This window comes from Heteronotia binoei, chromosome 6, assembly GCF_032191835.1.
Source record: "Heteronotia binoei isolate CCM8104 ecotype False Entrance Well chromosome 6, APGP_CSIRO_Hbin_v1, whole genome shotgun sequence".
In the NCBI taxonomy this organism is placed as follows: domain Eukaryota; kingdom Metazoa; phylum Chordata; class Lepidosauria; order Squamata; family Gekkonidae; genus Heteronotia; species Heteronotia binoei.
Window position 1 is genome coordinate 138,652,803 of NC_083228.1, and position 25,452 is coordinate 138,678,254.

The 25,452-nt window shown below is 49.0% G+C and overlaps 1 protein-coding gene across 1 annotated transcript in view; it reads left to right on the forward strand.

The window, feature by feature from the left end:
- Nucleotides 1–25,452, forward strand: part of LOC132574444 (cytochrome P450 2J6-like) — a 52,009-nt gene that overhangs the window by 13,091 nt on the left and 13,466 nt on the right. The window contains exons 2-7 of the mRNA XM_060242798.1: nt 4,517–4,679; nt 6,221–6,370; nt 14,857–15,017; nt 17,908–18,084; nt 19,858–19,999; nt 21,194–21,381. Coding sequence (XP_060098781.1) covers nt 4,517–4,679; nt 6,221–6,370; nt 14,857–15,017; nt 17,908–18,084; nt 19,858–19,999; nt 21,194–21,381 — 981 coding nt within the window. The remainder of the gene's footprint in view (nt 1–4,516; nt 4,680–6,220; nt 6,371–14,856; nt 15,018–17,907; nt 18,085–19,857; nt 20,000–21,193; nt 21,382–25,452) is intronic.

Consider the following 25,452-nt stretch of genomic DNA (forward strand, 5'->3'; position numbering starts at 1 on the left):
ACTTCTTGACTGTTAGAGCGGTTTCTCAGTGGAATAGGCTTCCTCGGGAGGTGGTGGGCTCTCCTTCCTTGGAGGTCTTTCAACGGAGGCTAGATGGCCATCTGACAGCAATGAAGATCCTGTGAATTTAGAGGGAGGTGTTTGTGAGTTTCCTGCATTGTGCAGGGGGTTGGACTAGATGACCCTGGAGGTCCCTTCCAGCTCTATGATTCTATGACCAGGCTGTGAAGGAGATAAAACAACAGAAAGTTAGGCATGCCCAGCTTAACTAACACATGATACAAAGTTCAAAGTTACCGAGGGGTAATTTCATAGAAAAAGAGGTACCGGAGCTCATTAGCACAACTCATTTGCACGACTCATTTGCATCTGCCACACCCCCCCCCCCACCGGCAGCACCGGAAGGTGAACTAAATTATATCAGCTCAGCATCTACCATAAAATGCTTCTTGAATTAGAACTGTCACAATAAAACCTTCCTTCCATCATACTTTTAAATTTGACTTTCTGTTATGTGACCACACCGAGCCCCGTGGAGCAGAGTGGTAAAGCTGCAGTATTGCAGTCCAAGCTCTGCTCACAACCTGAGTTTGATCCTGGCAGAAGCTGGGTTCAGGTCGCCGGCTCGAGGTTGACTCAGCCTTCCCTCCTTCCGAGGTGGGTCAAAGGAGTCCCCAGCTTGCTGGGGGGAAAGCGTAGCTGACTGGGGAGGGCAACGGCAAACCACCCCGTCAAAAGTGTGCCGAGAAAACATCGTGATATGATGTCACCCCATGGGTCGGTAACAACTTGGTGCTTGCACAGAGGACTGCCTTTTACCTTTATGTGGCCGCAATGGCATGATGAAGATTTCCATCAGTCTGCTTTATACCAGTTTGGTGTAGTGGTTAAGTGTGCGGACTCTTATCTGGGAGAACCGGGTTTGATTCCCCACTCCTCCACTTGCACCTGCTGGAATGGCCTTGGGTCAGCCATAGTTATCACAGAGGTTGTCCTTGAAAGGGCAGCTGCTGTGAGAGCCCTCTCCAGCCCCACCCACCTCACAGGGTGTCTGTTGTGGGGGAGGAAGGTAAAGGAGATTGTGAGCCGCTCTGAGACTCTTCGGAGTGGAGGGCGGGATATAAATCCAATATCTTCATCTACCTCACAGGGTGTCTGTTGTGGGGGAGGAAGGGAAAGGAGATTGTGAGCCGCTCTGAGACTCTTCGGAGTGGAGGGCGGGATATAAATCCAATATCTTCATCTACCTCACAGGGTGTCTGTTGTGGGGGAGGAAGGGAAAGGAGATTGTGAGCCGCTCTGAGACTCTTCGGAGTGGAGGGCGGGATATAAATCCAATATCTTCATCTACCTCACAGGGTGTCTGTTGTGGGGGAGGAAGGGAAAGGAGATTGTGAGCCGCTCGGAGACTCTTCGGAGTGGAGGGCGGGATATAAATCCAATATCTATACGTTTTGGTTATTTTTCCAATTTTTTTTGTGGGGGGAAATATTAGAAAGTTTGTCATCTCAGAGTTCAGCAACATTCTCCCAGGGGGTTTGAACAATGGAGCCCAGAAAGTATTTGGGGGGGGGGGGGGGGGTAAGAAAGAAAGAACACAATAAAATTTAGAGATTCCGGAGCTCCACTCCAGTGAGCTCCTGCCCAAAATGAGGCCTGAAGTTAGTTACAATCCAGAGTTGCTCTGGTTCAGCATTAAGAGCTCTGGTCTTCAGAGAAAGGTAGGGCCCCAGCTCACAACAGAACAGCAAACCAAGCATCTACAATACAGTTGCCAAGTCCCTCCATCGCTGGGATGGGGGACTTGTTCTTTGTACGTGCTTTGTGCGTGCAGCGCGTTGGCATCACCTGTGGATGCTCTAGGGCTCGCATTGAAAACTCTATGGTGCCATAGAGTTTTACCACAATTCCTACTGCGTTGCACTGGAAATGCTCTAGGATTCACGGTAAAACTCTATGGTACGAGAGAGTTTTTTTGGCACAAGTCCTAGAGCGTCTCCGTGCGACATCCCCAGCATGATGATGTCACTTCTGGGTAGGGTTCCCAAGTCCAACCCCAGAAATATCTGGGGACTTTGGGGGTGGAGCCAGGAGACTTTGGGGGTGGTGCCAGGAGACACTGGGGTGGAGCTAGGGGGGAGGGGGGGAAACGGCGAGCCGCCCCATCTCGGAGCGGGCGAGGCCGCTGCCGCCTCTTCTCCGCTCGCCGTGGCTGCTCCTCCGAGATGGGCTCAGGCTGAGCCCATCTCGGAGGAGCAGCCACGACGAGCAGAGAAGAGGCAGCAGCGGCGTGGCGGCCTCGCCCGCTCCGCCTCTGGGGTAGAATCGGAGGAGGGGTGGAGGCGGGCCGGGGGCGTGGCGAGCCGTGAGTCCAGGTCCTAGAAGGGCCCAGATTCGTGGCTCGCCATGCTCCTGGCCTGCCTCGCCCTCCCCTGCGCTGCTGCTGCCTCTTGGCTGCTCCTCCGAGATGGGCTCAGCCTGGGCTCATCTCGGAGGAGCAGCTGCGGTGGGCGGGGAGGGGGCGGCAGCAGCGTGGCGGCCTCGCCCGCTCCGGGATGCGGCGGCTCGCCATGCTCCCCGGTGCCGTTTCCCCCCTCTCCCCCCGCTTCCGTTTTTTTGGGGAGTGGGGGAAGAGGGTGGAAATCCTGGGGTCCCCCGCCAGGGGCGGGAGGGTTGGGAAGCCTACTTCTGGGTGGCGTCATCACGCCGGGGGTGGCATGCGCCAAAGTGGCTCTTCAGGGGTGGGGAACTTGGCAGCCCTAATCTACGGACATTGTTCCTGCCAGATGGCCCCAAGCTGCCGAACCGCAAAAGCTAACTAACTTTATAGAAAGGATTCCGATGGGCTCCAGACCTGGGTGAGCCAATCAAAAACCTGAGAGGTGAGGTAACTCTCTCTGTGTTACGAAGAAACGTGATTGGCAAAGGGGGGGGGCGGGGGAGAGAAATAAAACCTTATTATAGGTCAGGTTGCCTCTGTTCCCAGGTGTCAGAAGTCTGGCATCTACTAATTAAGAGAGCAAGGCAAGGTTGGCACCCTTCCCTTGGTACACTTCCCATGGCCAGATATGAGCAAGCTTGCTTGAAGGGCACAGCAACTGTTCCCTCAGCCACAGCTTTTTTTTGAGCAGGAACGCAGTTCCGGCTGGCTTGGTGTCGGTGTGTGTGTGTGTGTGGGGCCTAATATGCAAATGAGTTCCTGCTGGGCTTTTCCTACAAAAATAAGCCCTGTTTCAACCGTCTCTCTGGAAAAGAATGTCTAGGCCTCAAGGCCTGAGCCAGGAATGTTTACGCAAACAGAATTTTGCAAAGAAGGGCTTTTTTTGGTAGCAGGGACTCCTTTGCATATTAGGCCACGCCCACGGATGGAGCCAATCCTCCTGGAGTTTACAGTAGGCCCTGTACGAAGAGCCCTGTAAGCTCTCGGAGGATTGGCTACATCAGGGGGGCGTGGCCTAATATGCAAAGGAGTTCCTGCTACAAAAAAAAAAAGCCCTGCAAAGAAACATATTCTTTACAGAGCCAGGGTGGGTGGGTTTGGGGAGGGGCCTTCAAAAGGTATAATGCCTTAGAAGAAGAAGATATTGGATTTATATCCCGCCCTCCACTCCGAAGAGTCTCAGAGCGGCTCACAATCTCCTTTCTCTTCCTCCCCCACAACAGACACCCTGTGAGGGTGGGGCTGGAGAGGGCTCTCCCAGCAGCTGCCCTTTCAAGGACAGCTCTGCGAGAGCTATGGCTGGCCCAAGGCCATGCTAGCAGGTGCAAGTGGAGGAGTGAGGAATCAAACCCGATTCTCCCAGATAAGAGTCCGCGCACTTCACCACGACACCAAACTGGCTCTCCACCAAACTTTGAGCCCCCCCCCACCTCCAAAGCAGCCATTTTCTCTAGGGGATTGATCTCAGAAGCCTGGAGATCAATTGTAGTCCCAGGAAATCTCCAGACATCACCTGGAAGTTGGCAGCCCTAGCATATTGACATTTTAACGTATGGCCCATGGGCAGCAATTGTGCAGGGATATATTTTTAGACATTTGGAAACCTTTTATAGATGCCTAACTGTAACCTGCCACCATTGCTGTTATATCTTTTATATCTTTCTCTTTGGGGAACTGCAATTAATTTTATTTAATTTTATTTTTTTAAAAAGAAACCAGGATCTTTGTGTGTGTGTGTGTGTTTATTAAATCACTTGTGGTTTTTGCTATTTCCCTGGAGGTTTGGTATTTCCCTGGACAGTCAGTTTGGTGTAGTGGTTAGAGCAGGAGACTCTAATCCGGGAGAACTGAGTTTGATTCCCCACTCCTGCACATGCAGCCAGCTGGGTGACTTTGGGCCAGGCATCGCTCTCTCAGAGCTGTTCTCTCAAGAGGGGTTCTCTCGGAGCTCTCTCAGCCTTACCTCCCTCACAGGGTGTGTATTGTGGGGAGAGGAAGGGAAGGAGACTGGAAGCCGCTCTGAGATCCCGAGTGAAAGGTGGAGAGTGTACATCCAATTCTTCTTCTTCCCTACAGATGGCTAAATCCTATGGGAATATTTACACACTGTGGTTTGGACACACCCCTGTGGTTGTCTTAAATGGATTCCAAGCGGTGAAGGACGGACTCACCACCCGCCCAGAAGACGTCGCGGGCCGCCCACTGACCCCTTTCTTCCTTGCCGTTGCCAATAACAAGGGTAAGACAATCCGTAAGGGAACGGCATGATAATTTGGGATATCTGTTCTTATAGCTTTTGCGGTTGTTGTTGTTTCCATCAAGTCACAAACGACTTATGGCAACCCGGTAGGGTTATCAAGGAAAGAGATATTCATAAGAACATGAGAGAAGCCATGTTGGATCAGGCCAAGGGCCTATCCAGTCCAACACTCTGTGTCACACAGTGGCCAAAAAAACCCAGGTGCCATCAGGAGGTCCACCAGTGGGGCCAGGACTCTAGAAGCCCTCCCACTGTTGTCCCTCCCAAGCACAAGAATACAGAGCATCACTGCCCCAGACAGAAAGTTCGAACATTACACTGTGGCTAATAGCCACTGATGGACCTCTGCTCCATGTCTTTATCCAATCCCCTCTTGAAGCTGGCTATGCTTGCAGCCGCCGCCACCTCCTGTGGCAGTGAATTCCATGTGTTAAATCACCCATTGGGTGAAGAAGGACTTCCTTTTATCCGTTCTAACCTGACTGCTCAGCAATATAAATACCAACATTCATAGAATCCTAGAGTTGGAAGGGACCTCCAGGGTCCCGCTGCACAATGCAGGAAACTCACAAATATTACCCCCTTAATTCACAGGATCCTCATTGCTGTCAGATGGCCATCCAGCCTCTTTAAAAACCTCCAAGGAAGGAGAGCCCACCTTGAAGGAAGGAAGGAAGGAAGGAAGGAAGGAAGGAAGGAAGGAAGGAAGGAAGGAAGGAAGGAAGGAATGGAATGGAATCATAGAGTTGGAAGAAACCTCCAGGGTCATCTATTCCAACCCCCTGCACAATGCAGGAAACTCACAAATACCTCCCCCTAAATTCACAGGATCTATATTGCTGTCAGATGGACATCTAGCCTCTGTTTAAAAACTTCCAAGGAAGGAGAGCCCTCCAAACCGGGGCATCCCCTGCCCTAGCCTGGGGGATTGGCAACCCTAATAGTTCGGCATACAAAGCCTGATTCACTACAACAGGCAACAAAACAGAAAGGGAACCTTAGCCGTTCAAGAATCGGAATGAATGCTTTAATCATGGCTTCACCTCTTCATACGCTGAAAGTTTTCCATCTGCGTTAAGCAGGCGACCTTATTTTTGGTTTCAACGAGTGCCTATAGGACACGCCGCTATTTTTGCCGGCGTGACGTTGCGCCTCTTGGGGGTGTGTGTTGTGGGCCAAACTGCTCAGGAAGCGGCCTAAGCCGGGCCACACCCCCAACTCCACCCCCTCCTCTGCCTGAACGCCGCGCTCTACCTCACTTCCGCCCACGCTCGGGCGCAGCCCTCAGGCACCGCTGCCCTCGGGCGGAGCGGTGCTCGGGCGGCCCCATGCCCACGTAACTCCGCTCCACTGTGGCGGCGCTGGTCATATGTCAGCACACACCCTTCCTGCGCCCACGTAGCGGCTCCTAAAAGACTTTCCGCCCCCCACCCCCAGATTGTGCTGTAAATGTCTTCTTCTGTTATTATTATTTTTAGTCTCTACAATCTTTTTTTAAACCTTGTTTTGAATGGTTCCAGGGATTATGCTGGCCACTGGCCGCATGTGGAAGCACCAGAGACGATTTTCCTTGATGACGCTGAAGAGCCTGGGCTTGGGGAAGACCAGCCTTGAGTACCAGATCCAAGAGGAAGCCAGCCACCTCGTGGAGAGCTTTGCCAAGAGCGAAGGTACAGTATGTCTGAAGAGATGGGTGCTTTCCGTTAATCTCCTCTCCATAAAGCTTCAGTATTATTGTTATTATTGTTGTTGTTATTGGAGAAAGTAGAGAAAGAAGTCCTTTTCTCCCGTTCTCACAATACAAGAACTCGTGGGGCATTCAATGAAATTGCTGAGCAGTCGGGTTAAAACGGAGAGAAGGAAGTACTACTTCACCCAAAGGGTGATTAACACGTGGAATTCACTGCCACAGGAGGCGGTGGCGGCTACAAGCATAGCCAGCTTCAAGAGGGGTTTAGATAAAAATATGGAGCAGAGGTCCATCAGTGACTATTAGCCACCGTGTGTGTGTGTGTATTTTTGGCCACTGTGTGACACAGAGTGTTGGACTGGATGGGCCACTGGCCTGATCCAACATGGCTTCTCTTATGCCTTTATGTGACACAGAGTGTTGGACTGGATGGGCCACTGGCCTGATCCAACATGGCTTCCGTTATGTTCTTATGTGACACAGAGTGTTGGACTGGATGGGCCACTGGCCTGATCCAACATGGCTTCCGTTATGTTCTTATGTGACACAGAGTGTTAGACTGGATGGGCCATTGGCCTGATCCAACATGGCTTCTCTTATGTTGTTGTTGTTGTTGTTGTTGTTGTTGTTGTTGTTCTTCTTCTTCTTCTTCTTCTTCTTCTTCTTCTTCTTCTTCTTCTTCTTCTTCTTCTTCTTCTTATTATTATTATTATTATTATTATTATTATTATTATTATTATTATTATTATTATTATTATTATTATTATTATTATTAATATTAAAAAGACCCTTTGGTCCCTGTCATATACCTCCAAAAGCCTTCCTATTTGACTACAGTCTTATAAATTGATTATGATATGGTCCTTACCCTCGAATGTGTTCCATCACATCAATAGGGAGATAAGCTCAACCTGTATAAAACAATGTGGAGAAAAGGGTGACTATTTTCATTCTTGGTGGTCATGCAAACGCATACAAACTTACTGGGAACATATAACCTATCAGATTTCTATTATTACAAATACACACTTACCTTTGAAGCCTGAAGTTTTCCTTCTGGGGAAATGGATGGATTCTGCAAGGAAAGGAAAGGAAAAGAAAGGTCCCCTGTGCAAGCACCGGTCGTTTCCGACTCTGAGGTGATTTTGCTTTCACAACGTTTTCACGGCAGACTTTTGATGGGGTGGTTTGCCATTGCCTTCCCCAGTCATCTACACTTCCCCCCCGGCAAGCTGGGGACTCATTTGACCCACCTTGGAAGGATGGAAGGCTGAGTCAACCTGGAGCAGGCTACCTGAAAACCCAGCTACTGCTGGGTATCGAACTCTGGTTGTGAGCAGAGCTTAGGAATGCAGTACTTCAGCTTTAACACTCTGCGCTAGGGGGCTGTAAGATCCTTCAAGAGACAAAGTCAATTCAGAAAGAATACACATGTTAGTTTCAGAGATCCCGCAGAGCTCTTACGGCATCAGGGAGCGCATTCCACAGCATTGGGGCTGCCACTGAGAAGGCCCTGGCCCATGTAAAGCCCAGTCTGGCCTCCCTAGATTTTTAGTTCCTGAACGCAGTGCTCACCGGGGAACATATGGGGACTTTATCTCACATATTTCACTTTATCTCCCCAGGGCTGCAACTAGCTTCGCCTTTTTCGCGTGGCAAACAGAAACTGTTTTTTTAAGAGGATCTTGTTTGCTGCGCGCAAGAGGCGGAGCGAGTTGCAGCTTCGGCGTGCCATGCTGCAAAGAGGAGAGAGAGAGCAAGTTAAGGCTGGTGGGAAATTGGTCCTACTTCCCAAAAAACAAAACTTCAGGTCTGGTGCAAAGTCCCAAGGCTCAGAAAGCAAACCTCGTTACAACTGTGAATTGGAATCAGAATTAGAAAATGACTTGTGTTCTACATAGGCTTGCCAATCCCCAAGTCCCAGCGGGGGTTCTTCCGCTTTCCCAGGCTCCTTCCCACCCCCAGTCAGCTGGCCAATGGGGGGAAGCCCCGCCCCCATAGCCACCGTGTGCCTTCCCTCCTCCGGAGCGTTCAGTCTCTGATTGAAAGGCTTCCTCTTGGGATGGTGTGTCTGTGTTACTTGGTAAAAGTTGACTCAGACCATTGGTCCATCCAAGACAGTATTGTCTACTCAGACAGACAGTGGCTTTCCGGGTTCTCTGGGTCCGCCTCATCCTTTTATCTGGAGATGCTGGGGAGTGAACCAGGGACATCCAGCAGATGCCGTGCCTTTGAGCCTTCAGGATTTTGTTCCTATGTGAATTCTGTGTCCAAATGTTGGTTTCAGTATTCCAAGAATGCGTCAAGAGCAAATCCAGGACCTGGAGCAAAAGGGAGGGAGGGATGTAGATATTTTATAAGTCAGTGGATGGATCTCGAATAGGATATCACATACTTCTTGCCACACGGACTTAGGAGGGAATTTTCGCTGTCAAAATGTCACTCTGAGGCAACTGTGATGTCTCGTGGCTTGCATAATACGAGCTGTGGAAATGTGAGTGTGAAACTGATTTAATCATTTCCAAGCCCGAGGAAAAGCTCGGAAGGATAGTTCTGCCAGGGAAAGCTAATTATCTCTGACAACAAAAGTCTCAGCTCCCTCCTGAAACTTAAACCTGCTCTGCAGAAGGCCATGAGAAATGCGATACCTCTCTTGCCCTGTCCTTGGGAATTTCGCATAGCATTGACTGAATGCTAGGTATTGTATTGCTTGAGCTTGAGTCCAGTCGCACCTTAGAGATTTAAAAGATGAAGAAGAAGAGGAGGAGAGGAAGAAGAGAAAGAAGAAGAGGAGGAGGAAGGAGAGGAGGAGGAAAAGAGAGAAGAAGAAGAGGAGGAGGAGGAAGAAGAAGAAAAATAAGAGGAGGAGAGGAAGAAGATGGGGAGAAGATGAGGAGGAGGAGGAAGAAGAAAAATAAGAAGAGGAGGAGGAGAGGAAGAAGAGGAAGAAGAAGAGGAGGAGGAGGAAGAAGAGGAAGAAGATGAAGGGGAGAAGATGAGGAGGAGGAAGAAGAAAAATAAGAAGAGGAGGAGGAGAGGAAGAAGAGGAGGAAGAAGAGGAGAGAGGAAGGAGAAGAGGAGGAGGAGGAAGAAGAAAAATAAGAAAAGGAGAAGGAGAGGAAGAGGAAGAAGAAGAGGAGGAGGAGGAGATTGGATTTATAGCCTGCCCTTCACCACCTGAAGGACTCTCATGCTAGGTCCAGACTGGCAGTTTGAGGTGACACAGGGATGACCTGCAGATAGATTAAAAAATCAAGTCCGACATGAACATCTGGAGACCTTCCCACTCCCATACTCACCCTGTCCTCCAGCACCATTGAAGCCTCTGAAAAGACTACATTTCTGAAGTGGTAGCAAATATACATGACGCTTCCTTGCCACCTTTCCTGGCCATCTGAACGGCCGGGGGAGCACCTGAGAGGCGCCGCTCAAGCGCTTGAGTGGTCTGACTGCTCCTCCAGCCCGTGCACAGCGTGTCCAGTTCCCACCAGTAGGCCGTGTGCAATCTGACCGCTCCAGGGGTGCTTCCTCCTCTGCTGGATTTCTTCCGGGGTGGGAGGCTGCCACCCCAAGCCACTGGTCTTTACCTAACCTCAGAGCGGCTTCCAATCTCCTTTCCCTTCCCCTCCTCACAACCGATGCTCTGTGAGGTAGGTGGGGCCGAGAGAGCTCTGACAGAAACTGCTCTTCAAAGGAGCAGCTCTGACAGAGTTACGATTGACCCAAGGTCACTCCTGCAGCTGCAAGTGGAGGGGTGGGGGAATCAAACCCGGTTCTCCCAGACAAGAGTCCATGCATGTAACCACTACACCAAACTGGCTCTCTGTAGAGAGCTTTAGAGAGTAAAAGCAACCTTCATCAGATACCTGATGCAGGGAGCTTTTGCTCTCTACAGTTTATACCCCGAAAATCTTGTTGGTCTCTAAGGTGCTGTTGGTGGAGGAAAGTGTCTTCAAGTCACAACTGACTTAGGGTGACCCTGGAGGGTATTCAAGACAAAGATATCAGATGTGGTTTGCCATTGCCTCCTCTGCATCACAATTCTGGTATCCCTTGGAGGTCTCCCATTCAAACACTGGCCAGGGATGACTCTGCTTAGCTTCTGAGATCTGACGTGATTGGGCTGGTCTGGGCCTCATTGCTGCTAGGGGACTCAAGTCCAGCTGTTCTACTGTAGACCAAGATGGCTGCCGTCTGAAATTGTCGTCATGGATACTGCACTGCCTGCTTGGATGCCTGGATACAATGGCACACTCTAGAGCCAGTTTGGAGTAGTGGTTAAGTGTGCGGACTCTTATCTAGGAGAACCGAGTTTGATTCCGCACTCGCACCTGCTAGCATGGCCTTGGGTCAGCCATAGCTATGGCAGAGGTTGTCCTTGAAAGGGCAGCTGCTGTGAGAGCCCTCTCCAGCCCCACCCACCTCACAGGATGTCTGTTGTGGGGGAGGAAGGTAAAGGAGATTGTGAGCCGCTCTGAGACTCTTCGGAGTGGAGGGCGGGATAGAAATCCAACATCTTCATCTACCTCGCAGGGTGTCTGTTGTGGGGGAGGAAGGTAAAGGAGATTGTGAGCCGCTCTGAGACTCTTCGGAGTGGAGGGCGGGATAGAAATCCAATATCTTTATCTAACTCACAGGGTGTTTGTTGTGGGGGGGAAGGTAAAGGAGATTGTGAGCCGCTCTGAGACTCTTTGGAGTGGAGGGCGGGATATAAATCCAACATCTTCATCTACCTCACAGGGTGTCTGTTGTGGGGGAGGAAGGGAAAGGAGATTGTGAGCCGCTCTGAGACTCTTTGGAGTGGAGGGCGGGATAGAAATCCAATATCTTCATCTACCTCACAGGGTGTTTGTTGTGGCGGAGGAAGGTAAAGGAGATTGTGAGCTGCTCTGAGACTCTTCGGAGTGGAGGGCGGGATAGAAATCCAATATCTTCATCTACCTCACAGGGTGTTTGTTGTGGCGGAGGAAGGTAAAGGAGATTGTGAGCCGCTCTGAGACTCTTCGGAGTGGAGGGCGGGATAGAAATCCAATATCTTCATCTACCTCGCAGGGTGTCTGTTGTGGCGGAGGAAGGTAAAGGAGATTGTGAGCCGCTCTAAGACTCTTTGGAGTGGAGGGCGGGATATAAATCCAATATCTTCTTCTTCTTCTTCTTCTTCTTCTTCTTCTTCTATAGTCGCATGCCTCTGAGCACTGAATTGGGGATGATCCAGTTCCTCCAAGGCGTGACTAGATATTGTTGGGATAGGGCAAGATCTAAATTTCAGTCATTATAGGGTTAATATATTTGTTTTGATTCCAGCATGGAACTGACCTGGAAGTACAACCTGGCTCCAAGCCGATCCTATGGGCTAATTGGTGTATGTGATAAACTGATTGCGTGGTTTTAATTTACCAGTGTTTTTGGTTGGCTAATGAGTTCGTTTCATCCTGTCAAGGTTGAAGAAAAGAGGCTAATTACCTATTAGCCTCGCCGTGTTACCGATCTGCCTGTACTCTGATACTTATTGTGGACGCCGCCCATCTTTTATGCATTAGCCTATTTGTAGAGTAAATATGTAAAGAGCCCCATGGCGCAGAGTGGTAAAGCTGCAGTACTGCAATCGGAGCCCTCGGCTCACACAACCCGAGTTCTATCCCAGCGGAAGCTGGTTCAGGTAGCCGGCTCCAGGTTGACTCAGCCTTCCATCCTTCCGAGGTCGGTAAAATTACCCAGCTTGCTGCGGGGGGGAGGGAGTGTAGATGACTGGGGAAGGCAAGGGCAAACCACTCCGTAAAAAGTCTGCCGTGGAAACGTTGTGAAAGCAACGTCACCCCAGAGTCGGAAACGACTGGCGCTTGCACAGGGGACCTTTCCTTTTCAGAGTACATATGTAGTTTTTACAACCTTTGTTATTTTCTTTGGAACCATTCCATGTTTTCCCCCCTTCCTAATAAACTTTATTTTGAAATAACAATCCACTGCTTCCGTGACTTTATTTTTGTTGCTGTTCAGTTGCACAGTCGAGCCTGACTTTGTGACCCGATGGAGCAAGTCACGCCAGGCCCTCCTGTCTTCCACCGTCCTCCGAAGTCTACTCAAATTCATGTTGGTTATATCAGTAATGCTGTCCAACCGTCGCATCTTTTGCTGTCCCCTTCTTCTTTTGCCTTCTGTCTTTCCCAGCACCAGGGTTTACCCAACAGATATAATTGCTCAAGTGTATACATTTCCTTTCCCATGCCTCAGTTCAAGCTCTCTCTCTGCTTCACAAGAAGCCTGCTCCACCGCCTCTCGCAATTCGGGACGTTCTACTTTCTCAGCCTGTCCCCACGTAAGGCCAGGCAGCCTGCAATGCTCTGCTTCTATTTCACTCCACTTGCGTTCTGCCTAGACTTGCCAATCCCCAGGTCCCAGTGGGGGTTCTTCCGCTTTCCCAGGCTCCTTCCCGCCCCCAGTCAGCTGGCCGGTGGGGGGAAGCCCCGCCCCCAAAGCCACCATGTGACTTTTACCCTCCGGAGGCTCCAGTCTCCGATTGGAAAGGCTTCCTCTTGGGATGGGGTGTCTGTGTTACTTGGAAGAAGTTGGCTGCAACTCGTGAGTAGAGAGGCCAATCCCTCTCTTCAGAGTCACCAGAAACGGGGTGGTGGGGGGAGGGAGACGTCTGCTGAGCACTAATGTCAGAACTGGGAACTTCAAGAACGACTCATTACTTTGTTTCAAAAGTCAAGACGTTTATTGAGAACTTAGTGTCCAGGAAAAGAGCAGGTTGACTCTGATAACTTTCTCAGTTATCGGTACATTCTTATGCAGGGGTAACAGCCACAATAAAAACATTTCTCACACCCAGAGAGACAGGCGTCTGTTCCCAGGCTCCTTATCTCTAAATGCGGGGGAAGGAACCCCGCTGCTTCTCTCTGGCATCCTTGCCTTCAAAGGCCACCTGCAGATGTTTCCCAGGGCTATCTGTCACCCTTCAATGGTTAGTATTTATTTGAAATGCAAAGTTACAGGGTTAGTAGACATTTCTAATATGGAGTCAGTTAGGCTAATAATAGTTGCTTAGCACATAGGAAAGTTACAAGTTCTGACAATTTCATTATTCCCTATGTGGAGATCGATTCTCATAGGGTATAATGGGGAATTGATCTGGAGGTTTTGGGGGCTCTGTGGGAGCTGTTTTTTGAGGTAGAAGCACCAAAGTTTCAGTATAGTATCTAGTGCCTCTACCCAAAGTAACCCCCAAGTTTCAAAACGATTGGACCAGGGGGTCCAATTCTATGAGCCCCCAAAGAAGGTGCCCCTACCCTTCATTATTTCCTATGGAAGGAAGGCATTTAAAAAGGTGTGCTGTCCCGTTAAATGTGATGGCCATCACACTGAACTCTTGGAGTTCAGTGATGCTTGTCACACCCTTGTTCCTGGCTCTGCCCCCAATGTCTCCTGGCTCCACCCCCAAAGTCCCCAGATATTTCTTGAATTGGACTTGGCAACCCTAATTCTGCCAAATATGCTTCATTCCTTAGACACAGGGCTTCTTTTGTAGCAGGAACTCCCTTGCATGTTAGGCCACAGACCCCTGATGTAGCCGATCCTCCAAGAGCTTACAGTAGGCCTTGAAAGAAGAGCCCTGTAAGCTCTTGGAGGACTGGCAACATCAGGGGGAGTGTGGCCTAATATGCAAAGGAGTTCCTGCTGCAAAAAAAAAGCCCTGCTTAGACCTACTTACCATCATCCTAGGATGGGGAAGACTTGTCTTAGCAGTAGTCTGTGCGAAAAGGATCCAGGGGTCTTAGTGGATCGTACACGGAACATGAGCTAACAGTGTGATGCGGTGGCTAAAAAGGCAAATGCCATTTTGGGTTCTATCAACAGAAGTCTAGTGTCCAGGTCATGTGATGGTATCACTTTACTCTGCTCTGGTAAGACCTCACCTGGAGTATTGTGTTCAGTTCTGTGCACTACATTTTAAGATAGACAAGCTGGAACGGGTCCAGAGGAGGGTGACGAAGATGGTGAGGGGTCTGGAGACCAAGTCCTATGAAGAAAAGTTGAAAGAGCTGGGGATGTTTAGCCTGGAGAGGTGGTGGCTGAGAAGTGATAGGATCACCATCTTCAAGTCCTTGAAGGGCTGTCCTATAGAGGATGGGGTGGAATTGTTTTCTGTGGCCCCAGAAGGTAGGACCAGAACCAATGGGTTGAAATTAAATCAAAAGAGTTTCCAGCTCAATCAACATTAGGAAGAATTTCCTGACCGTTAGAGCGATTCCTCAGTGGAACAGGCTTCCTCGGGAGGTGGTGGGCTCTCCTTCCTTGGAGGTTCTTAAACAGAGGCTGGATGGCCATCTGACAGCAATGAGGATCCTGTGAATTTAGGGGGAGGTATTGTGAGCTTCGTGCATTGTGCAGGGGGGTTGGACTAGATGACCCTGGAGATCCCTTCCAACTCTATGATTCTATGATCCTCATGCATTTCGGTTTCAGGAGAGCCCATGAATCCGTCATTCGCCCTCACGCTTGCCGTTTCGAACGTGGTCTGCGCCGTCGTCTTTGGGCATCGCTTCTCCAATGATGACAAAACCTTCCTTCACCTGCTGGAAGCCATGGAGTGTATCTTCAAATTTCTAGGGAGTCTCTATAATACTGTAAGTGTCTCATCTTTGTTCTTTCCCCCTTCCCCTGAAAAATGCAGAATACCGCTGGATGGTTTCCAAAGAGCGAGGCTGATCTCTGTAGAAAGGAGGCAGTAGCAGCAGTGCCATGGAATGCATTAATGGGTGGGAATGAAGAGATATATGGGCATGTAACCAACCTTCAAGTTCTAAAGACTTAACGGCCCATAAGTGTTTGGGAAAGAGGACCAGCAATTGCTGCCCATCCTTCTATCACAGACCTTCCATCTGTATAAATCGATGGTGCGCCCTCATTTGGAGTACTGTGTACAGTTCTGGTCACCGCACCTCAAAAAGGATATTATAGCATTGGAAAAAGTGCAGAAAAGGGCAACTAGAATGATTGAAGGGTTGGAACACTTCCCCTATGAAGAAACAAAGCAGAAGTCAAGTTGCACCTTTAAGACCAACCAATTTTTATTCAGAACGAAAGCTTTCGTGCGCTCTTAAGCACACTTCATCAGACGAGGAATCCAGCACAGTGAGCAAAGCCATACATAGCTGGTCTTAAAGGTACAACTTGACTCCTGCTTTGTTCAACTGCTTGAGACCAACACGGCTGCCCGCTTGGTCCTATGAAGAAAGGCTAAAACGCTTGGGGCTCTTTAGCTTGAAGAAACGTCGACTGGGGGGTGACATGATAGAGGTTGACAAGATTATGCATGGGATGGAGAAGGTAGAGAAAGAAGCCCTTTTCTCCCTTTCTCACAGTACAAGAACTTGTGGTTATTCAATGAAATTGCTGAGAAGTCGTGTTAAAACGGATAGAAGGAAGCCCTTCTTCACCCAATGGGTGATTAATACATGAGATCCAGTGCCATGGGAGGTGGCGGCAGCTACAAGCATAGCCAGCTTCACGAGAGGAACGGATAAGCATATGGAGCAGAGGTCCATCAGTGGCTATTAGCCACAGCTTATTGTTGGTATTCTCTGTCTGGGGCAAGTGATGTTCTGTATTCCTGTGCTTGCGGGGGACACAGAAGGGCTTCTAGCTCAACTAGTGGATCTCTTGATAGCACTTGGGTTGTTCTGGCCACTGTGTGACACAGAGTGTTGGACTGGATGGGCCATTGGCCTGATCCAACATGGCTTCTCTTATGTTCTTATGTGACACAGAGTGTTGGACTGGATGGGCCGTTGGCCTGATTCAACATGGCTTCTCTTATGTTCTTATGTGACACAGAGCGTTGGACTGGATGGGCCATTGGCCTGATCCAACATGGCTTCTCTTATGTTCTTATGTGACACAGAGCATTGGACTGGATGGGCCATTGGCCTGATCCAACATGGCTTCTCTTATGTTCTTATGTGACACAGAGCGTTGGACTGGATGGGCCATTGGCCTGATCCAACATGGCTTCTCTTATGTTCTTATGTGACACAGAGCGTTGGACTGGAGGGGCCACTGGCCTGATCCAACATGGCTTCTCTTATGTTCTTATGTGACACAGAGCGTTGGACTGGATGGGCCACTGGTCTGATCCAACATGGCTTCTCTTATGTCTGGGGCAGTGATGCTCTTTATTCTTGGTTCTTGGGAGGTGCAACAGTGGGAGGGCTTCTGGTGTCCTGGCCCCACTGATGGACTTCCTGATGGCACCTGGGTTTTTGGCCACTGTGTGACAGAGTGTTGGATAGGGCAGCCAAGCCCCCAGTCCACATTGGGTAGGCGGGGGAAACCACCCCCGACGTTGTCGGCACAATGACATCACCCAGAAGCGGCATCTTCACACCAGCAAAGCTGCGGGGCGGCCGCTCTAGGCGCTTCCGGAAAAAACTCAATGGTTTTCCCGGGCACTCTAGCCATTTGGGAGGGGGAACTCTATGGTACAATAGGTACCATAGAGTTTCCACCTCCCAAATGGCTAGAGCATTTGAGAAAACCATAGAGTTTTCCCGGAAACACCTAGAGTGACCGTGAGCAGACAACACTGGGGACTTGGCAACACTAGTGTTGGAGCAGACGGGTCATTGGCCTGATCCAGACATGGCTTCTCTTATGTTCTTAAGATGTTCTGTTCCAGAGAACATTTGGTGGAAGGCGAACTGTTCCCAGCAGAGCTGATTGTGGTTTTAATCTCTGTGTTGTTTTGTTGATAGACGCAATAGACAACAGACAATAGTTGATGGAGCTTGCACCGCTGCATCGTTGGCCCCCTCAAGTCCAAGGAAAGAAGATGGACCATAGTTAAAAGGAGGACTTTTTTAAGGGCAGAAGCGCACAGGAGCAGAGCTCCACCAGGGCCGATCAAGGCTCCGACTGGCACAATGAGGAAGGTGCGGGGAGGCAGCTTTAAATGCCTCCCCAATGGCTTCAGCCTTCCCCAGTGCGCCTGCTGAGCTGGGGAAGGCAAGAAGGGAGCTCCTGCTGGGCTTTTTCTATGCAAAAAGCCCTGGCTAAAACAACTCACTAACCTAATACAGGCATAGACATTGTTCCTTGCTTTCGCTGCTTTCTTAGCAGCATGATGATATTGGATTAATATCCCGCCCTCCACTCCGAATTTCAGAGTCTCAGAGCGGCTCACCATCTCCTTTACCTTCCTCCCCCACAACAGACACCCTGTGAGGTGGGTGGGGCTGAGAGAGCTCTGACAGAAGCTACCCTTTCAAGGACATCTCCTATGAAAGCTATGGCTGACCCGAGGCCATTCCAGCAGCTGCAAGTGGAGGAGTGGGGGATCAAACTTGGTCTCCCAGATAAGAGTCCGCACACTTAACCACTACACCAGACTGGCTCTGTTGTAACGAGCAATATCGTTAGCACCCACAAGTCTAAAGCCACTAGCAGTCTGCTGCTTCTCCTCCTTTGTAATCTCACCGCATTTTCTTAGCATCCCTCTTGGATATGTCTCTTTGGCAGGTCTACGATGTCCTCCCTTGGCTGATGCGCCGTTTGCCAGGACCTCACAAGAAGGTTTTAGCATGCTGCGAGGAGGTGTACTCCTTCCTAAGGAAGGAGATCAGGAGCCATGAGGGCAGAGGAGCTTCGGATGAGCCGCAAGACTTCATCGACTGTTACCTGGCTCAAATCGAGAAGGTCAGCGGCTGGTGCTGGACCACAGCCTTCTTTGGAGACTGGCAGCGCTTATTGCTTTCAGCTATGAAGACAACATTCGAAGAGTGCTCCTGTGGTCAGGGCCGGCTCGTCCACTAGGCAAACTAGGCATATGCCTAGGGCCCCGGCAGGGCAGGGGTGCCGAAATCAGCCCTGCCCTCTAGGCAAATTCCTACTTGCCTGCTTCCCCCTCCCTCCCACCCACCCAATTTTAATGCCAGGGGAACCAGCTCCTGGGGCTGAAAAAGTGGCGGCCGCCACTGCTTCCTCCCCACATGATACAGGAAGCGGCAGTGGCTGCCACTTTTCCAGTGGCTTGCTGGTTTTTTCCACCGCTGCCGCCCCAGCGCCGAACGTCCCGAGAGTGCCAGAAGGCCAGCATAGGAGACGCCGGCCTCCCTGCAGCTTTCCCCACCGATCAATGGGGGACGGGGTGCCTTGAAAGAGCCTTGGGAGCTGGTGTTTCGCTGCCGGTTCCCTGGACTTTAAAATTGGGAGGGTGGGAGGGAGGGGAAGGCACAGTGGAGGGGGCAGGGGGCACAATGTGTGTGTGTGGGGGGGCATCGAGGCTGCCTGGGGCGCCATGCGCCCTTGGGCTGGGTCTGCCTGTGGTGGTGATACTAGACAGAGCAGCGGGTCTTCTGGGTCTCAAGCTGAGGTTTTTCATGCTTACTTGCCTGGACCCTTTTTAGTTGGAGAGGCTGGAGATTGAACCTGGGACCTCCTGCTTACCGAGCAGATGCTCTACCACTGACCCATCCTCCCTCCCCAAATCCATATGAACGTATATGAAGCTGCCTTCTATTGAATCAGACCCTCAAAGGTCCATCAAAGTCAGTCTTGTCTACTCAGACTGGCAGCGGCTCTCCAGGGTCTCAAGCTGAGGTTTTTCACTCCTACTTGCCTGGACCCTTTTTAGTTGGAGAGGCTGGAGATTGAACCTGGGACCTTCTGCTTACCGAGCAGATGCTCTACCACTGACCCATCCTCCCTCCCCAAATCCATATGAACGTATATGAAGCTGCCTTCTATTGAATCAGACCCTCAAAGGTCCATCAAAGTCAGTCTTGTCTACTCAGACTGGCAGCGGCTCTCCAGGGTCTCAAGCTGAGGTTTTTCACTCCTACTTGCCTGGACTCTTTTTAGTTGGAGATGCCGGATATTGAACCTGGGACCTTCTGCTTACCGAGCAGATGCTCTACCGCTGAGCCACCGTCCCTCCCCTAATAGGGGAAAGCAATTTAAAAAGTACGATGGGAGTAAGGTCTTCTTATGACAATTATAGTTCAAGAAGCATTTGAAGGTAGAGCTGATATAATTCAGTACACCTTAAGGTGATGTCAGGGATGTGTGGCATATGCAAATGTTATGAAAATGAGTTGTGTTAATGCACTCCGGCACCTCAGGGCTTTTTTTTTTGTAGCAGGAACTCCTTTGCATATTAGGCCGCACACCCCTGATGTAGCCAATCCTCCAAGAGCTTGCAGGGCTCTTCTTACAGGGCCCATTGTAAGCTTCAGGAGGATTGGCTACATCAGGGAGGTGTGGCCTAATAGGCAAAGGAGTTCCTGCTACCAAACCCCGCCCCCCTGGAAATGACCCCTGCTGTTCAGGGATGTTTTAGGTTGTTCCTTCATTGGGCAGGAGGTTGGATTCAGTGGCCTGTATGGGTTCCTTCCAGTTCTATGAATCTACGAGTCCATGATTACCTGGGAAATACAACGTGCCCGTTTTCCCCTTTGTACTGTCGTGCAGAGCAAAGAAGGGCCAAAGCCAGCCTATGATATAGACAACTTAGTCCAATGCATCTTTGACCTGTTCTTGGGTGGCACAGAGACGTCCAGCACCACGCTCTACTGGGCATTGCTGTATATGGCGGCATATCCGGATGTCCAAGGTGAGTCAAGAATGTGATCCATTACTAGGGTTGCCAAGTCCAGTTCAAGAAATATCTGGGGACTTTGGGGGTGGAGCCAGCAGACTTTGGGGTGGAGCCAGGAGACACTGGGGGTGGAGCCAGGAGCAAGGTTGTGACAAGCATCATTGAACTCCAGAGGGAGTTCTGGCCATCACATTGAAAGGGACCGCACGCCTTTTAAATGCCTTCCCTCCACTGGAAATAATGAAGTATGATACAGCAAGAAATAGCTAAAATTTTGGGATATGATTTAAAGAAAGTTGCAGAGACTTTTCTGTTGGGATTACAAATGGAAAAATTTCCAAAAGAAGATAGAACTCTAATCTGGTACTTGCTCTCAGCTGCTAGGACACTGTATGCGCAGTTATGGAAGCAAGAAAAAATACTAGAGAAATGGGACTGGATCGTGAAAGTTTTATCGTGGAGTGAGAGGGACAAACTAACAAGAACTTTAAGAGACTATGATTTGGAAGTGTTTAAAAGGGAGTGGAAGAAATTTAGAGGATATATAGAGAAAGAGTGGAATGTAAAAAGACATTGGACAATTTTTTAATAATGAGTATGAGAAAAGGGGGAAATTGAACATTGATTGCTTAAGGGTACCTTTATAAGTGAACTTCGGCGGGAGTCTAGTAATGGAGGGAGGGGGGATTAGAAAATATCATATGGGTTAGGGATAGTAATGATATAAACAGATATTGTTACCATATGTTATTAATTAAAAAAAAAAATGGTTAAAACCGGAAATAATGAAGTATAGGAGCACCTCCTTTGGGGACTCATAGAATTGGATCCCTCAGTCCAATCTTTTTGAAACTTGGAGGATCTTTTGAGGAGAGGAATCGGATGCTATGCTGCAAATTTGGTGCGTCTAGCTCAAAAAAACAGCCCTCCCCAGAGTCCCAGATACCCGCCGATCAATTCTCCATTATTCCCTATGGGAATCGGTCTCCACAGGGAAGAATGAGTGCCCAGCAGACATTTCCCTCCGCCCCCCCACCTTCTGAGGACCCTGAAGCAGGGGGAGGGCCTCCAAACCAGAGAATCCCCTGCCCCCACCTGCATATAACTTTTTTTAAAGTGGGAAGGGGGGATTGTCTTATGCCTTCCCTTTGGGTAAATGCAGTATTCCCTGTTGCTGTCTCTACGGGTGATCCACCTGTTTGTCCTCAGCCAAAGTCCAGAAGGAGATCGATGCCACCGTGGCCCCTGACCACAGAATCTGCTACGAGGACCGCAAGAATTTGCCCTACACGAATGCTGTGATTCACGAGGTCCAGCGCTTCAGCAACATCGTCGCCATCGGGGTTCCTCGCTATGCCATCAAAGACATAATGATTCAACAGTTTCCCATTAAAAAGGTAAACACGAACACCTTTCTTAACAACCCTCTTTCTTTTTAATAATGGGAATGTGGCTCAGATTACTGTCTCTCTCTCTCTTTTTTTTTTGTAGATAGATCCAAGCGGGCAGCCGTGTTGGTCTGAAGCAGTTGAACAAAGCAAGAGTCCAGTTGCATCTTTAAGACCGACCAAGTTTTGTGCAGAATGTAGGCTTTCGTGTGCTAAAAGCACGCTTCTTCAGATGAGGGAATAAGGTACACTGGGCCGAAGTAGATGTAGTTGATGGGTTAAGAGGGCAGACTGGAATACTGTGTACAATTCTGGTCAGCGCACCTCAAAAAGAATATCATAGCATTGGAAAAAGTGCAGAAAAGGGCAACTAGAATGATTAAAGGTTCGGAACGCTTTCCCTATGGAGAAAGGTTAAAACGCTTGGGGCTCTTTAGCTTGGAGAAACGTCGACTGCGGGGTGACGTGATAGAGGTTTACAAGATTATGCGTGGAATGGAGAAAGTAGAGAAAGAAGTACTTTTTCCCCTTTCTCACAATACAAGAACTCGTGGGCATTCGATGAAATTGCTGAGCAGTCAGGTTAAAACGGATAAAAGGAAGTCCTTCTTCACCCAAAGTGTGATTAACACGTGGAATTCACTGCCACAGGAGGTGGTGGCGGCTACAAGCATAGCCAGCTTTAAGAGGGGATTGGATAAAAATATGGAGCAGAGGTCCATCAGTGGCTATATATATGTGTGTGTGTGTGTGTGTGTGTGTGTGTGTATGTATGTATGTGTATGTATATGTATGTACACACACACGCATATTGGCCACTGTGTGACACAGAGTGCTGGATGGGCCATTGGCCTGATCCAACATGGCTCCTCTTATGTTCTTATGTGACACAGAGTGTTGGGCTGGAGGGGCCATTGGCCTGATCCAACATGGCTTCTCTTATGTTCTTATGTTCTTAACTGATACAAAGTTGGGATCACACGGTGGAACAGTGTGACAAATTAGAAGGCCATTTGACCTGGAGAGCCATAAAAGGTATAATATAGTGGGTTCTATGGCAGAGTCTCAGAGTAAGTGATAACAAGCTCTTTAATAGACATGATATAGGATAGGGCTAGATTACAAGACTGGGGATGAGGCCTACTGGCCCCACTTATATACATCTCTGGATTCCCACGCTAGCACATCATTGGGTCATTCAAACCAGGGGGGCTTGTGATTGGTCTAGGGCTGCAGGGATTTGAATCCTGCAGCCCTTTGTTCCCAAGTCCCCAAGTCCCCAAGCTCAGTCCGCCTGGCTCCAATGAGCCAGGCGGGAACATCCAAAGTCTTCCCTTGAGTCCACATACATAACAAAAGGTAATAAAAGTTGCCTGCTAATTGGTGTTGCTGCTAGTCTAGGTAAATTACAAAAGGACTTGTATTTCCTTTTGGTGGACAAGAACAAGGAAATACATGTCCTTTTGTAATTTGCCTAGACTTGCAGGCACACCAATTAGCAGGCAGCTTTCATTACCTTTGATGGCTCTCCAGACCAAACGGCCTTCTAATTGGTTACACTGTTTTGCCATGTGATCCTAGCCCTCTTAACCCACCAACTACATCTATTTCGGCCCACTGTACCATATTCCCTCATCTGAAGAAGTGTGCTTTTAGCGCACGAAAGCTTACATTCTGAATTAAACTTCATTGGTCTTAAAGGTGCAACTGGACTCCTTCTTTATTCATCTTGTGTGTGTGTGTGTGTGTGTGTGTGTGTGTGGCATTTTCATCCTCTACCTCTCCGACTGGATAGGTGGCCATAAATCACTAGGGGGAAATCCTGTTTTTCTCATGAAAAGGTTTGGAGGCAAATGTGCATTCCAGGGTCAAGAAAGACTTCCAAGTCTATCAGAATGATGATCACATAGATGCTTGCTTTGGCTCCTCGGTCTAACAGATTTTGAGAGTACAGTCAGGACCAATGCTGGGGTTTTTTGTGCCCTAAATGAGCTGCCCACTAGCACCCCCCACCCCAGAAATTTCAGTCAGTCAGTTTATTATTACAGTCTTTGACCAGAACATATCAGTCATTTAGAACAACCTTGAAAGTACCTTATAAAAAGTCCCACAAAGAGTCTACATATTAAGATAGGAACCACCAGACAACAAGACAGGTGGCTAAGTTCTGTTCTCCGGTTTATAAAAAATGCAAAAAGTGAGACGAATAGGCCAAACTGTAAATCTTTTAACAAATTTTAAGGTGACTTTTTAAAAGGTTTAAAGGGTTAAATAATAATCTTTTAGATTCTTTCTTACTGTTATAACCCTCAAGACATCAAATCTTAATATGTAGACTCTTTGTGGGATTTTTTATAAGGTACTTTTAAGGTTGTTCTAAATGACTGACATGTTCTGGTCAATGACTGTAATAATAAACTAATCGACCCCAGAAATTTAAAAAAGAGAGAATTATAGGAGAAATGAGGAAACTTGAAACTATTTACATTTTAAATTTACAGTTTTTAATTTTTTTAAAAAAAGTTGTGAGATTAAGCAATAAAAATGGTGAGAATACTACTTGATCCTTTTCGCCGGAGGCGCCAGGGACAAGACCTTCACATGACCATTTCTGCTTGATCCTTTTAGTTGGAGGTGCCAGGGACAAGACCTTCACATGGCCATTTCTGCTTGCTCCTTTTAGTTGGAGGTGCCAGGGACAAGACCTTCACATGACCATTTCTGCTTGATCCTTTTAGTTGGAGGTGCCAGGGACAAGACCTTCACATGACCATTTCTACTTGATCCTTTTAGTTTGAGGTGCCAGGGACAAGACCTTCACATGGCCATTTCTGCTTGATCCTTTTAGTTGGAGGTGCCAGGGACAAGACCTTCACATGACCATTTCTGCTTGCACCTTTTAGTTGGAGGTGCCAGGGACAAGACCTTCACATGGCCACTTCTGCTTGCTCCTTTTAGTTGGAGGTACCAGGGACAAGACCTTCACATGGCCATTTCTGCTTGCTCCTTTTAGTTGGAGGTGCCAGGGACAAGACCTTCACATGGCCATTTCTGCTTGCTCCTTTTAGTTGGAGGTGCCAGGGACAAGACCTTCACATGACCATTTCTGCTTGCTCCTTTTAGTTGGAGGTGCCAGGGGCAAGACCTTCACATGACCATTTCTGCTTGCTCCTTTTAGTTGGAGGTGCCAGGGGCAAGACCTTCACATGACCATTTCTGCTTGCTCCTTTTAGTTGGAGGTGCCAGGGACAAGACCTTCACATGACCATTTCTGCTTGCTCCTTTTAGTTGGAGGGGCCAGGGACAAGACCTTCACATGACCATTTCTGCTTGATCCTTTTAGTTGGAGGTGCCAGGGACAAGACCTTCACACGACCATTTCTAGTTGGTCCTTTTAGTTGGAGGTGCCAGGGACAAGACCTTCACACGACCATTTCTACTTGGTCCTTTTAGTTGGAGGTGCCAGGGACAAGACCTTCACATGACCATTTCTGCTTGCTCCTTTTAGTTGGAGGTGCCAGGGACAAGACCTTCACATGACCATTTCTGCTTGATCCTTTTAGTTGGAGGTGCCAGGGACAAGACCTTCACATGACCATTTCTACTTGATCCTTTTAGTTTGAGGTGCCAGGGACAAGACCTTCACATGGCCATTTCTGCTTGATCCTTTTAGTTGGAGGTGCCAGGGACAAGACCTTCACATGGCCACTTTTGCTTGCTCCTTTTAGTTGGAGGTGCCAGGGACAAGACCTTCACATGGCCATTTCTGCTTGCTCCTTTTAGTTGGAGGTGCCAGGGACAAGACCTTCACATGGCCATTTCTGCTTGATCCTTTTAGTTGGAGGTGCCAGGGACAAGACCTTCACATGACCATTTCTGCTTGCTCCTTTTAGTTGGAGGTGCCAGGGACAAGACCTTCACACGACCATTTCTGCTTGCTCCTTTTAGTTGGAGGTGCCAGGGACAAGACCTTCACATGGCCATTTCTGCTTGATCCTTTTAGTTGGAGGTGCCAGGGACAAGACCTTCACATGGCCATTTCTGCTTGCTCCTTTTAGTTGGAGGTGCCAGGGACAAGAC